This window comes from Onychostoma macrolepis, chromosome 18, assembly GCF_012432095.1.
Source record: "Onychostoma macrolepis isolate SWU-2019 chromosome 18, ASM1243209v1, whole genome shotgun sequence".
In the NCBI taxonomy this organism is placed as follows: domain Eukaryota; kingdom Metazoa; phylum Chordata; class Actinopteri; order Cypriniformes; family Cyprinidae; genus Onychostoma; species Onychostoma macrolepis.
The window spans coordinates 9,274,022-9,289,152 of record NC_081172.1 but is presented as its reverse complement, the minus strand read 5'-3'; the positions used below and the strand labels follow the sequence as shown (position 1 = coordinate 9,289,152).

General features: G+C 35.5%; 1 protein-coding gene across 1 annotated transcript; it reads left to right on the top strand.

Moving 5' to 3' along the window:
• Positions 1-508: 508 nt before the first annotated feature.
• On the top strand, positions 509-10,736 carry trabd (TraB domain containing). The gene is made up of 10 exons (XM_058752206.1): positions 509-914; positions 1,582-1,631; positions 2,105-2,162; positions 3,163-3,329; positions 3,418-3,558; positions 3,673-3,783; positions 4,006-4,145; positions 5,001-5,173; positions 8,103-8,199; positions 8,286-10,736. Exons 2-10 carry the CDS (start codon positions 1,608-1,610, stop codon positions 8,455-8,457), a joined length of 1,083 nt encoding a protein of 360 aa, XP_058608189.1. The 5' UTR covers positions 509-914; positions 1,582-1,607; the 3' UTR covers positions 8,458-10,736.
• Positions 10,737-15,131: the final 4,395 nt, after the last annotated feature.

The window sequence follows — 15,131 nt, the reverse complement described above, 5'->3', positions numbered from 1 at the left end:
ACCAGGTTAATGAATTGTAGTTACCATAATAAAACAATTCGCTTTTTTTTTTTCAAACTTTTGTCTTCAGTTACTATAATATTGTCTGAATGACAAGGATAAATTGCACCTCACAAATGACCAATGTAATCTGTTTTAAACGTAAGATAAATTATCTAATTTAGCTGAACAAAATTTCTCCTTTTTAAAATAAAAAATAAATATTTTTTGGCAGATTTTAACCACATTTTGTTTCAGAAAGCACAAACATGAGTTAAAGTAATGTTACATCTAGGCCTACTTTGTAACTTTTTTGTTACCATGTAGCTAAGCATATGAAACTTACAAAATATACAATTTGCATTGCAATAGTTCCTTTTAAAACCGTTCAGTAGGGTAATATTTCAATTATACTTCCTACTTTTGTTATATAGATTGATATAGAGTAAGTATAAACCCGACTTTTTTCCAAATAAAATCATCTGTTTACACGGCCTCAGTCGCTATCATCGTATATACTACATTACCCAGAAAGCATTGCAACAACGGGCGGCGCTACAGAGTGACTTCATGCAAGCAGCTGACTGACTGTAGCTCTAACTTTAATCATTTCATTTTTGCCGAGGCTAGCAAATGAACAACAATCAAGGTGGTAGTTTTAGTATTCTTTAAATATCTCTATAATTATAATCGCCACGGCGCGCCAAGATAAGTAACTTATTGTTGGTTAGTTCTTTAAAGTTTTTAAAGGGGCTTAGCTTATATTAGCATAGCATCAGCTAACAGCTGCGCGGATGTGTGCGCAGTTAACGTTAGCCTGTAGCCGAACTACCTGGTCAAGAATCATCCCTCACTTCAACTGACTGTCCGATCCCGGTCCGATCCGATTCGTTACTTTCGTGGGAAGAGTGGACAAGCTGTCTCCTAAGTCAAATGTAAGGGATATTTCTATATTTGCTGCTTTTTCGAAGTGGTGGCTGAGATTGCAGCTAGTTCATCAGATTTTGCGGTTTAGTTTTGCCTTCTGTTTGGACTGACTGTTTATAACTTCAATTTAAAATGCGCTCGGCTTTTCTATGAAATTTAACTTCTTACAAAAGCATTTTAAAAGCTAGAAACTGTAAGCTGTCTGAATTGAGTTTGGTGTGTTAGCCAGGTGGTCTGATGACAGCAGGTTGCCACCTTTAATGTCTGCCTTCTGTATGATTAGATCTGTTACGTGGTCAACAGAAAGCGCTTTGTCGTGCAACTTAAAAGATAGTTATCAGATCTGAAGCCTCATCAAAACAAAATCTAATCCTGTTGTGCTGGAATCACAGTAGGTCGAAAAGTATACGTGGTGTAATTGCACAAGGCAAGATGGCAGGCTGATAATCAAGTCTGATGACTCACTTTACTCAACCAACCCAACTGTACAAGTCAGAAAAGTTAGAAATCCTTTAATTAAACAGTGTCTGGTTTGGTGTTGAGGCATATATTTCCAACAGGCCAGTACACAGCCTTCCAAAGCTCTTCAAATCTGTTGAATGTCTCAGTGCCATTTGGTGGAGTCATGTTATGTGTGTTGTTTTTGTGTCTGACTCGTATGATCTTTTATTTCAGGTTGAGGTTTTACTGAACAGCGGACAATGGATCAGGACAACAATTCAGAGGTATAGAATTAAAGAGCTTGTAGGTTTTGTTTTGTCTTTGGCAGGATGAGAAATTCACTAGAAGTATGAATTTATTAACTGATTTATTTTCATCACGATGGATTTTAATCTGTGATTATTAAGGATTTGATTCAAGTCATGAACACGTGCCGCTAAATTGAAATGGCATCTGTTGTGGTTCAGTGATTCACTTTCCTGTGCTTTTCGTTCACTTTCATTCTTGTTTAATGTACATGTAGTCTCTTTATTGCCTTCTTGTGGGTATTGAAAGTATTGGAAAATCGTTTTTTGTTTGTTTAGGTGGGCATTTCCCACGATAAAGAAATATGCACAGCATTCTTTGTTTAACTGAAGCTTTTAGCTTTCATTCGCTCAACCTTCGCAGAGCTTGTTCGCACCTGTTTTGTGTACATTTTCAGAATGTGTTCATGTAAAGAAATTTGTAGATTATAATTCATCATTTTTGTTTTTAGGATGACTCAGTTGGCCAAGCAGAAGATGACGCACAACCTCCATTTCCTCTAGGACTCTGTGAGTAATCTCTGATTTAAAGTTTACAAATCATGATTTTGTAAGAAATGTGTAGTCCTCAAAGTTAATCATATTGACAAAGATGTCATATTGTATCATTTTAAAACTCTCATTGTTCAGTGCAGGGTTATTAGAGTTTTTAATGTTTTATTAATTAACTAATATTAATCAATTATTGATAATTTATCTTTTCAGTTTGGTTTGTTAGTTTTCACTTTATCATACTTAGTTTTAATTTTTCTAATTTCATTTAGTAGTTATAGTATTTTAGAGCGACCAAGTTTGTGCTAACTGGTGTAATTCAAATGTTAATTAACCATATTAAATTTCTCAGCACAGTCGTGTTATTGCTGTCTAGTGGCATTTTCATTTTTAATGCAGGAAGCCTATAAAACTTTAATAATATGCCATGTTTCAAAAACTTTCTAGAGTCAATTTATTTTAGTTTCTATTTTCCCAGTTATGTTTTTAGTTTTTTCCCCCCAAGTTTTGTTTAAATGTTTTTTTCAATTTAGCTTTTGTTAACAGTAATAATACTGGTCCAGTGCACATTTAATTGCTAAACTAACAAGTTTAGTTCATCTAAGTTAGAAATTTTAAATTAAATTTCAAGTTTTTAACTTTTTCCAAATGTCACACCACTACAAAAGTTCAAACTATATATTTTCTAAAGCTCATCCTTCCTATGTTTGTGTTCCAGTAGTGCTTGAAAAGCAGATCACATGACTGATCTTTCCATTGCTGTCTGGTTTACATGCAACGTTTTCTTTTGATTATGAGCTCATATGGAAAGAAGACTATTTACATAGTTTTTTTTACGACTCATTTTCCATTTCTGGTTTTCAGTGCTGAAACTAGTTCTCTAAAAATATTTTCTGGTAGCTATGCCTCTACTGTGGCCATAAAGTGTATATAATAAGAAGTGTTTTTGCTCCACCTCTTATGTTCTTGAGATAAATAATATTTGTGTTGATCTTGAAAATGGTTTTTGTCTATTTAGCGGACTCTGAGGCAGTGGAAGTTTTGTGGCAAGTGCGTACCCAGCGCCGACAGACGGAGCCAGATCTGCCGGACACCGTGACGCGTCTCACCACACCTGAGGGCAGCATTGTGTACCTGGTTGGCACTGCCCACTTCAGCGACAGCAGCAAGAAGGATGTTGCCACTGTAAGCACTGGCTTTCTCTCTTTTATGGACTAACATCAGGTCTACTGATTGATCAAATGCTGTTTTGATACTGTGCACTCTGTTTCAGACGATCCGAGCAGTTCAGCCAGATGTGGTGGTGGTGGAGCTATGCCAGTATAGAGTATCCATGCTTAAGATGGATGAGAAAACGCTGCTAAAAGAGGCTAAAGACATTAACTTGGAGAAGGTCCAGCAGGCCATTAAACAGGTCAGCCATGACTAGTTATTATATTGTCAAACACATTCCTCTGCATTCATTTTTCGACATGTTACTAGCCTAACCTCATTTCTACCCTCTGTTTTTTCTCATTTCTCATGTCAGAATGGAGTGATGTCTGGCCTCATGCAGATATTGCTGCTCAAAGTCTCGGCTCACATTACAGAACAGCTGGGCATGGCCCCCGGAGGAGAGTTTAGAGAAGCCTTTAAGGAGGTCAGTGTGAATGCACATGCACTTACACAGTCCTCGTGGTCCTGACATGCACTGTAACTCATGCACTCTCTTCTGACTCCCAGCAGATGTCACCAATTATCAAAGAACAGTAAATACACGTAGTCACGTAACATGAAACCTGTGGACACCACAGTGCATGTCACAGCAAAGACTGATCTGCTTTAATAAAATATGCATTTCCTTCTTTTTTACCCAATGCAGGCAGGAAAAGTGCCCTTCTGTAAATTTCATCTTGGGGATCGGCCCATTCCAGTAACCTTTAAGCGTGCAATAGCTGCTCTCAGCCTGTGGCAGAAGGCTCGTCTGGCCTGGGGCCTGTGCTTCCTCTCTGACCCCATCAGGTACAAACGTACACCACTTTGTTTTTATATGCACATTTATCACTCCTTTGACGTTTCTTAGAATCTAAAACCTCATATGGTGTCTTAAAAATGAGACAAGAAAACACCAAGACACTACACCCAAAGATGCAAGTCTGCATAGGTACATAAAAAGTTTAGCAAAATGTATTAGCTGTGGGCTAGAAGCAATAAGCTTATGTTCAATGGTAAGAAATAAACCACATAATGTTTTAACGTATAATATATATATAATATACTATATATATATATAGTTCTAAAGGCACTGATTTCTTCTGTCACAGTAATGTCTTTATTTTATTTTGAGGACTTTTTTCAACAACAATTGATATACAATTGTTTGTGATTTAATGTAGATAACATTTTGTTAATTCAGTATTTTAAAAAAACAAACTAATTGAATTGATTGAAAACATTCATATTTCATTGTTAGTATTTTTTTATCTGCATAAAGGCAGTGCAGCAAATTCTACTATGGTGTATAAATACGTCACAAAATAAATGATATATTACAGTTCTTTAGATTGTTTGTAGTAAAGCCTTACACTAATGATAATGAGTTTATTTATTTATTTATTTTTTTACATTACATTAATGAGAATTGGGGCTGTGAGGTTTCATGCCTTAAATTAAGCTTGAAATTCCAACAAGCTTAATGAAGCCTTTATTTAGGACCATTTATTTGAAGACAATTAATAATTGTTGTTCAAGTATTGGTCCTAAATACAGGATTCATTTTGTTTAAGCAAAACTTGGGTGAAATATGGCCTGGACATGTTCTTGTATGGTTGAAATTTACATGAATCTGATTTTGGTATGTGTTTTTGCTCTTATCAGCAAGGAGGATGTAGAGAAGTGTAAACAAAAGGATCTTCTGGAGCAGACCATGTCGGAAATGATTGGCGAGTTTCCAGCCCTCCACCGCACTATTGTTGCAGAACGAGACATCTACCTCACACACACACTTAGACAAGCAGCGCGCTGTGTGGAGGCGCCTCCTAATGCTGAGAGTGAGTACTGCATGCCTCTGTTGTGAAGTGATAGTGATGCTGTTTTGAAGTAGGGAAATTTCTTGAATTTAAAAATACATATTCTGGTGTGCTCAGTGTTTTTAATTTAAAGAGGGAGTTCACCCAAAAATGAAAATTATGTAATTTACTCACCCAAACTTGTATGCCTTTATTTCTTGCAATATAGAAGATATTTCTGAAGAACGTTGGTAACCAAACATTTTCGGTTCACATTGACTTCCAATTTTGTCCATGTTTGGTTACCAGCGCATCTTCTTTTAAGTTGGGAAGTTTGGGAAGACATGAGGATGAGTAAATTATGACAGAACTTTCAATTTTGGGTGGACTGTGGTCTGTAGCTTTATCTAAAACCTAAACAAAAACGATTAAAATCACTTGCGATATTATTGCTGAAATAAAATGTTACATTTAGGAATGAAGGAAGGAAGGAATGAATGAAGCATTTATATAGCGCAAAAAACAAAAGAGCAATAATATGCAAATGCTATGACAAGTCTCACTGAGCGCAAAAATGCGAAGTGAATATCGGACGCGATGCCGCGCTGGAATAAAACAGTAGATTTCTATGGATGCTTCCACATGGTCTGCAAACATTCGCGCACCGAAAATGCAAATTTTTTTTTTTTCGCACCAGTCCGACGAATCTTTTCAATTTCGCAAAGCGAAAACACGGGCCATCCAATAAGATTTGAGCTAGGATCAAGTGATCGGAGCAGCTGCTGTTGCATGAAAGGGTGAGAATGGTGGCGCTGTTTCAAAAACCAATGTAAACAAACACCAAAGAAGAGTATCCCAGAGAGAAGAGAGTGGATGAGTTCTTGTTATCGTTGGTATCTGAGAACAGATTTATTCTCGCATGTTCTTTATACAGAAGAACATTTCTAATAATTCTCCACTGAATTATGTGATCTGTAGAGCACCGTCTGTTTTCTTCCACATGCGCAAGTGTTCTAAGTCGGAGCGTGTTCGCTCTCTAGATCATCCGTATTAAAAAAAAAAATCGAGTGAAACATTTTTCTACACATGAAATATGAAAGCAAATGAGACTTATGATTATGACGATATGTTTTCTGTATGCGTTTTGTATGCAGCTCATGTTTTTTTTTTTATAGCAATAAAGGATGTTTATGACAAATATTAGCAGTGTAGTGTTATTAAACGTACAAAGAGTGCATGTGTCTGCTTATTATAGAATCAAAATCAACTATAGATCACAATTGGAAGTTATTACAAGCACTCGATGATGGTTTAAAGTGGGTAAGCAAATACATTAATTATTACATACATTTTCAAGTGTAGCTTGATGCTAATTGTACTTACAATAATAGGCTACATAATAAAATATAATTATAAGCATTATAGATGGCTTGTGTTTCTGGTGTAGATCCAAAGTTTGTTTATCTTAATTTAGATGTTAAATCCATATTCGAGATACATATCTGAGGAAAAATGCATTGTTGGTCAGCGCCACCTAGCGTGCAGGCGTGAATTAGCAGAAGGCGAACAGTCGTTTCGTGCTCGCTGTAAGAGCACCGTTCATCGGTGATTCGCCTCACTTTTTCGCGTCACGCTCAGTGTGGAAAGGCCTTAACGCAGGACATGTAACAAGGTGTTTTTTTTGTTTTGTTTTTTTAGAATAGTAGATAGAATAGGAAACACTAGTGTTAGAGAGTCTTTTTTATAATAAATAAAAAGAAAACAAGTAGTTAGAATTGAAAAAGAACAGAGAAAGCTAGTGTTAGAGGCCTTTTTTTTTTTTTAAAGAAAACGTGCCGTTAGAAAACTAATAGAGTGCAAGTGTTAAAGGGCTTTTTATAATAATAATAGTAGAACAACTTCATACACAAAGGACTATATTCACAGTGATTATACTTAATTCATATTTGGATTAATAAAAATTTTCTACATACAGTATGTAGTATGAGTTAAGGCTCAAAATTCTGTGTAAGAACAGACAAAAATATGCCTGCTCTCACACCTCAGTAAGAAAGTGTCCAGTTCTAATTGCTGTGCAATTGCATTTATACCACCTCCGAGCCGTATTAAACAGTCTGTGCACAGACAGCTAAATTAAACTTCAGAGAGCACTTCTGTTACACCTTTACAGTGTGACTTTGGAAGACTTTTGCTCACTGTGTTTGTGTACTTATGTTTTTTAATGTTAGATTAAAAAACTTAAATGTTACCTTTTAATTTGAAGTACTAAAATTGGAAGTAAATCTGAATCAAACCCACATTAAACCTGAATTAAAGCTAAATAGAAATGTGACCCTCGATTTATACATAATTTATATATAATTCATACATCTGAAAGCTGAATAAATAAGCTTTCCATTGATGTATGGTTTGTTAGGATCGGACAATATTTGGCCGAGATACAACTATTTGAAAATCTGGAATCTGAGGGTGCAAAAAAATCCAAATATTGAGAAAATCGCCTTTAAAGTTGTCCAAATGAATTCTTAGCAATGCATATTACTAATCAAAAATGACGTTTTTATATATTTACAGTAGTACATTTACAAAATATCTTCATGGAACATGATCTTTACTTAATATCCTAATGATTTTTGGCATAAAAGAAAAATCTATAATTTTGACCCATACAGTGTATTTTTGGTTATTGTTACATATATACCCCAGCGACTTAAGACTGGTTTTGTGGTCCAGGGTCACAAATATATTAAAAGTAAAAACTAAAATTAGTAATGATGGCAAAAGCACATAACAAAATTACTAAAATTAAAATGAAGGCTAATTCAAAATAATAAATGTATACTATGATAGTATATGAATAATGCTAAAATAAAACTGCCAGTGCTTCATTCAAGCAAGAAACACATCTAGAATCATGTTACTTGTTACATGAAACCTCTCATTCAGACGCTCCCTTTTTTTTTTCCTTCAGAAGTGCCTGCTGTGGTGGTTGGAGTGGTCGGGATGGGTCATGTTCCTGGTATTGAGAGGAACTGGGATGAAGAGCTCAATATTCATGAGATCATGAGGTACATACCGACACAGCTGCATGTACTTTGGTATCTAATAGTACCAGATATATCATGCCAAAAATCTTTGTTTCTTTTCCTTTTAGCGTGGCTCCACCGTCTCGCTTTGGCTGGGTAGTACGCAACGTGTTGAAAGGAGCCATGTGGGGGCTTCTGGGTTATGCCTGCTTCCGTGCCAGCAAGGGTGTGGGGAGGGCGTTACTCTCCTTACCGACAGTCCAATCGTTGCTTGAAAATATACGAACACCTTCCGTTTGACCCTTCTTTTATCGGCACAGACTTTTCAGCAGTGAGATCAGGATGTCACACTGAACACCAATAGCCTTAACTACAGGATGGTGGTTGGGTGAAGGGGAAAATTAGAGGCAAACATCGTCTCCATCCCATATGAAATAAAGAATATGGGTGGAAGCTTTTGACTAGCTCTCTACCTCCTCAACCCTCTGTCCATCTGCTCTGTGGACGCAGAGCTGTACTGCCAAAGAAATCGGACCGTGCTTTCTTTCCCCTTTTCCTCATTCTTAAAGTATGACCTACTAGGAAATTAGCTGCAGCGGGATTTCCCACCTAATCGTTCAACTTGAACTGAAGTTTTATTTTGCTGTGATTATACTCTTGGTTGGCTCCTGCAAATGGTTGATGCATTTTGTTTCCCAGCAGGTGTTGTTCAGCAGTCCAGTATTGTTATTCCCTGAGAGTCAACATTTTAATCTGCGACCTAATCTGTAGTTCATTAAGACTGAATGATAAAGCCACCTTTTTTTATTAATGGAACCGTATCCCAGAATTAATTTTTAAAACCTGAATTGCGCAATAGGACCATTTGTGAAGAAAAGCATTACTCCGATTTGATTGAAAGTATAATTTGATGTACATCGGGAAAATGATTACGACCAAAGTATTTTTGGTTTCACTGATTGAATTTGTATGTTTCTGACAAAAAGACTTGAAATGAGTGGAACTGAAACAACCACACACAGTGTTTAAGAGCTTCAAGTCACATCCAGTAATGGGAGGGAAGCATGGTTGCTTGGTTTTTCTAGTTACCTGATAAGCCCAACATTAACTTTGCCCATGCTAGCTATCAAGTGCCTCCTACCACGTAACCTGGAAAGGGCTAAAAGGAACAGAGACTGGTCAGGGAGTTTTGCTCTCGCTCCATATGGTCATAATAAATGGGTACTATTAAATCTGGAGTCCCCCGTTTCTCTCACACGGTTTCATAACTGGTTCATGCTAATGGGAAGTTTCTAGAAATTAGTGAATTATGCAATTAAGTAGACAAGCTGCATTGTGTTTATGCAATATTTCGTTTTGTAAGATGAGAGATCAAATAAATTTAAGAAATTAACAGCTTTTCTCCTGAAATCAAGTATTTTCATTACTGTCTTTTGCTACTGTTTATAGAAGCTGAGTTGCCTAAAGGTTAATTTCACTAAACTGGAAACAAACTTGATGTTAATGCTTCTAGTATGGTTATACTCTAACATGATATGTGATCTTTTTCCGTTTAATCATTCTTAATCGTAATTCACCACTAACTCAAATCATGAATCACATGAGACCATCAAAATGACTTGAAACTGTAAGTGTAGAGAACCATTAAAGAAGGTAAAGTTGACAAGAAAATACTTCATAACAGAAAAGCCATCAATAGCATGGGCCATCAGGGCACAATTTGGGAATCATGTTTTATATGGCTGGATGGAAAGGTGGGAGTGTTTCTGCTCTCTGTGCTTAAAGCCTTATACTACTGGAATTGCTGCTTCACATCTTGACTTTGTTTTTCCATGTAGCTTTTTACAACTGTGTCTTATAGGGTGACTGAAATCAATTTTAAATGTGGCATCTAGGCACATCTGAAGCACATAACACTTGAGTGTTGCGGGGAATGCTAATGCCTTCTGTTGTTCTTTTAAATGTTTAGATGCTGAATGGAAAATGCTCTGGTTTGAACTATTGTGGGGCTCAAATTTAGCTTTGCATGCATGCCTTGTGCATTTACAGGTATGCTGGAGAAGGAAATGATTATATGGATGTATCTGCATGATGTGTAGATGGCTTGTTGGAATTATTTAATTGGAATTTTTACAACATATTGTAATGGTTTTAAATATATATTAGCATTCCGAGATATTTGTCAGTGCCCTGGTGCTCAATGAGTATTTCTATTTGTATAACAGTCCTTGCATTTAAATTTGATCGTTTTGGATCAAGGTGGTTGCAAACTAATTAAACAGGTTGACTAACTGATTTGTTTAATACAATGTACTTTAAAAAAAATACTGATCCAATGACCCAGTGGTCTAGTTCTCCTGTCGCTGTCTTCCTGAAAACTAAAACTCTGTCTTCCTGTTAACTTCATGCAGTTTTACTTCTTGATCATCTAAATCTGCTGCACTTGTTGGGTGAGAAATTATATGGTCAAAGGTATTTGAGGCATCTCTTTGTGCATCCTTCTGCTTTACTGCTCCAATGTCATTTTTTTTTTCCAACCATTGTTAACTGTGGAAAAGGGGAATAAATGGTCCCACTTCTTTTGTTAGTGCTATCATTTTTGTCCTTCATTTTCAAGAAGATAATGCTCAAATATATCTCATATATTCAAATCTTAAATAAATTTTCCAACATGTTATATTTGTGTTTCACATCTTCAGAAAGTACTTTAATGCATAAAGTGTGCATATACATACAGTGCTGGGTAGATTACTTACAAATTGTAGTCCGTTACTGACTACAGATTACATGATGAAAATTGTATTTAGTAGCAGGTTACTCACAAGGTAATGTATTCTGACTAATTTTTAGATTACTTTTTGTCCAATTTATTTTAAACTTACTTTTACTTATTTTAATCACATGTTTTAGGCTGGAAATATCCAGAATTAGGTCAAACAAAAGGTGTCCATGGGAACGGATTTAGTGAAACACATGCCATGCATTGAACATACAAGCATCATGCTCATCCAAACAGCACCTGTGTGTGCCCTCAGCTTTTTGGTTACATTTTTTATGTAACCAAAAACAACATTGATAGCATCAGAAACAAACCCGTAAACTGATGTCCAGGGGCATTTAAACAAATTTATTTATTATTATTATTATTATTTTTTTAAATGCCATTATTATATGGAATGCCACGTTCTTAATTCCAATTGATAAATTAAGTTAAAATAATAAAGGGCTGTTACTAGTAAAAAAACAATGTGTCAACAAAAGCCATCAGAGCCATCATTATACATTTACACTGCAATTAGCCTACAAATTCATAAAATGTTATGAAATTAATGTTTTAAATTTTGAAGGCAGAAATATGTCAAACAATTAAATGACGTTTAATATGAAACTAAAACAGACACTAGGTGGCGCCAAGCCACTGTCTTAACGAGTGAGTTCAATCCATTCAACTGATTCCTTCAGGTTACGCTGATTACGAAAACACCAACTACCCAACAACTACTTGTTGCCGCGGTTCAGCTGTGGATTGGTTTCTGTGATAATTATATGTAGGCCTAACGTGTTATTTAAAAATATTTAAGAAAGTGCAAAATGAAGAATTACTATATTAACCCATACTGCACATACCATGCAGGCCAATATAGCCTAATATTCTTCCTTTCTTTATTATTATTAGTAGTAGTGTTAGTATTATCATAGCCTATATCCAAAATAAAATTAAGGCAGCAGCTATTTGCAGCGATAGATGCTATTTACACTACGTGAATCCGTAACACTCAGTGAGCATATCAAAGCTTGGCATGGGTCTAATACGGTAGGCTATAGGCAGTGTAGCCTAACTGTAAACTTTTAATTCGATTAAACCAGGGGTGGCCAAAGTCAGTCCTGGAGAGCCACAGTAACTTCAGCTCCATCCCTAATCAAACACACTTGAACAAGCCAATCAAGATCTAGGGTTAAAGCCAGGCAGGTGAGTTTTTAATGTTGGAGCTAAACTCTACAGGACTGTGGGCTCTCCAGGACCGGTTAAATGGTTTAAAAAGTCATTGGTTATTTTTAAGGAATAGCCTAAGTCAGTGGTTCTCAAACCTCTCCATGAAGTACCCCCAGCACTGCACATTTTTTATGTCTCCCTAAAAAAAAAAAACAATAGAAGCCCAATAGAAACCATCACAGAAATTCCAGTGGTTTCCATTAAAATACCATTATGAACCATTAGCTTTTTCCAGTAAATCCATTACAAAATTCCTTTTTGTAGTGTGTTTTGGGCATTTTTCCAATAGGATTTAACATCCCACCAATAGAATCCATCACATACCAGTAGACACCATTATAGTTTCCATTAAAACAATACAATTCCCATTATAACCATTAAATCCATTACATTTTCTATTGTGTTTTGGGCAGGGTTCTATTGCTTTTTTCAGCAGGGTTTTGTTTGACCTAATTCTGGATATTTCCAGCCTAAAACGTGTGATTAATCCGTATCTAAAGCCGTGTCCACACCAAGAGAATCCATTATAATCAGTTGATTCGGTGACTGTCCACACAGGAAGTCGCGCGAGGCGACAAATCTTCTACAGTAACTGATGCCTCCTTCTATTCCCAATCTTGGAAACATGCGTTGTATGCTTTCAAAGTGAAACCTAAAAAAACCTGCTCGCATAAGGAAGCGATTGCACGCTTTCTCGAGCTTCAGCAAATGGCTGATCACAGATCGCATGCTTCCCAGCCGAAACAACCCCCCACGTGAAACTGAAATAATAACCTGTGATGTAAGATTTTGGTCATATTGCCCATCTAAGTTAGTGGTTTTCAATCCTGTTCCTCGGGACCCACTGCTCTGCACATTTTGCATTTTGTCTCCCTTATCTGACACACTCATTTGAGTTCATGGAGCTCTTTCCTAATGAGCTGATGATCTGAATCAGGTGTGTAAATGTGCAGAGCTGTGGGTCCCCAGGAACAAGTCTGAAGACAACTGATTTTAGTCATTTCACTTCGTGTACTTCGTTTGGGCACCACAAGGTGTCACTGTGGCCTCAAAGCTTACCCCTCGACTACTCTGGCTCGATTGCTATTCCTGAGGTAAAACACGCCCTCCTCATTACCCTACGCACAAAGAAATGTATAAATAAATAAATGTGAAAATAAATAAATGTATAAATAAATAAATGTGGAAATAAGTAAAGAAAGAAATACGTAAATAAATACATAAATGTAAAAATAAATAAAAGTGGAAATAAATAAATGTATAAATAAAATAAACAAAAAATACATAAGGAAATAAAATTATAAATAATTATTTATTTTTGCTTTTTTAATTTTCTTTTTATATTTATTTATTTATTTGTGCTTTTTTACCTTTCTTTGTACATTTATTTATTTATTTATAATTATGGCAGGATTGGCATTCCATAGGCAGTACTAGCATAAATTATTTTTCAAGATAACAGATTCTTAAACACAAGAATCAGATTAAAAGTTGCAATGAATGATCCACGCTACAAACTGGAAATAGAGAAGATATCGTTTGTTTATGTTTATGAATTTAATAAACTCAAGTTATAATTATCCTGGCAGCCTTCAGTAAAATCAAGTGTCTAAAATGATTAAACATGAATATTATTTTTTTATATTTTTAATTCACACTGACAGAAATCTTTTCCAATAAGTTTAAACTGATTTTTATATTTTATGGGCATTTTTATGTTTATAAAGCCATTTTTTCTAAAATTGTCCATTATCTTTTGAGTCAAATTCTTACATTTTACAGTCTATGATTTAATCAGTGAATTAGAATAATAAGACATTTGGGCTGTTACCAAGCAAAGCAAATCAAATAATGAGTGTATGAGCTTAGATTTTTAAGTGTTTTTATACCTATAAATTCTATCAACTCTATAAACTAACTTTACAACATTTACTTGCACTTATATGGTAAGATGTTTTCTTTAAGTTTTCCTCTTTCATGGATAGATCGTTTCATGATCGTGCTGTGTAAATGTGTTTAAATTCTTCATATTGTTCAATCTTTTAATCTCCGCACTGACTCTCTCATAAGAAGTGAATCATAGTTTTAAGGCATGTGATTGGCTGCTCATTACTGATGTCACACTTTCATGTGCACACGCTCCATTAACTCAGGACCAAGCCTGAGTTGACAGAGAAAGTTGATGAGCTTCATGGTACCAATAAAGCCGGATTGGACTGGTTTGGTTTTGTCAACTCAAAACTAATCCTGTAACCCTGAGTTTGTTCAACCACCATCATGGTACAGGCCCCTACTCGGGAGCAGGTTTATTTCATGTAAACAGGATTAGATTGCATCTATTTAAGCAGAACTGATACTTAAAATATGTCCCAGCCACCGCTACTTTATTATAAGAGTACCCTACTGATCCAGGGACAATCATTTAAAATAATAATAATTTAAAAATAAATTTGAAAATAATATAACAATGTTGTGTAGTCTATAATACTATAGACACAGCCAGTTTTACTCATTGAAAGATTTATTAGTGATGAAATAATTACTTTATAATTGTATTGGAGTCTACACACATGCTATACAGTTAATCTGAGCCGTGCATTAATTGGGAGTGGCTTGATGGAGCGCAGGAGATGCAGATAATTTAAGAAAATAATTAATGCTGTCACGTAACAAATCTGTTTCAAAGATAAAATTAAATGAATTGCTAATTACAACATTGAAATAAAATGTAAAGCCTGTACAAATACTAGAAATCGTGAATATAAATAATTGGAAATCATGCAATAAAATAAAATAAAAACAGTGCACATTTCATTTATCTATTATAACATTTGTGTAGTTTTATTCGTTCGTCTGTTTCCTTATAAAAGTCCACAAGTTTTTCGTCAGGTGTCTTTTTTTAATTATATGATGTCATTACGTTGCTGTCTTGCCGCCAGCCAATCACTGCATTGCTGATCGTGGTTTCGAGGATCGATAC

What these genes read in the sequence shown, in the direction of transcription:
- trabd (XM_058752206.1), top strand. Translation starts at nt 1,608, where the DNA reads ATGGATCAGGACAACAATTCAGAG. An exon ending in TCCATTTCCTCTAGGACTCT is followed by an intron (nt 2,163 to 3,162) that starts GTGAGTAATCTC and finishes TTGTCTATTTAG; the next exon opens with CGGACTCTGAGGCAGTGGAA. An exon ending in TTAGAGAAGCCTTTAAGGAG is followed by an intron (nt 3,784 to 4,005) that starts GTCAGTGTGAAT and finishes TACCCAATGCAG; the next exon opens with GCAGGAAAAGTGCCCTTCTG.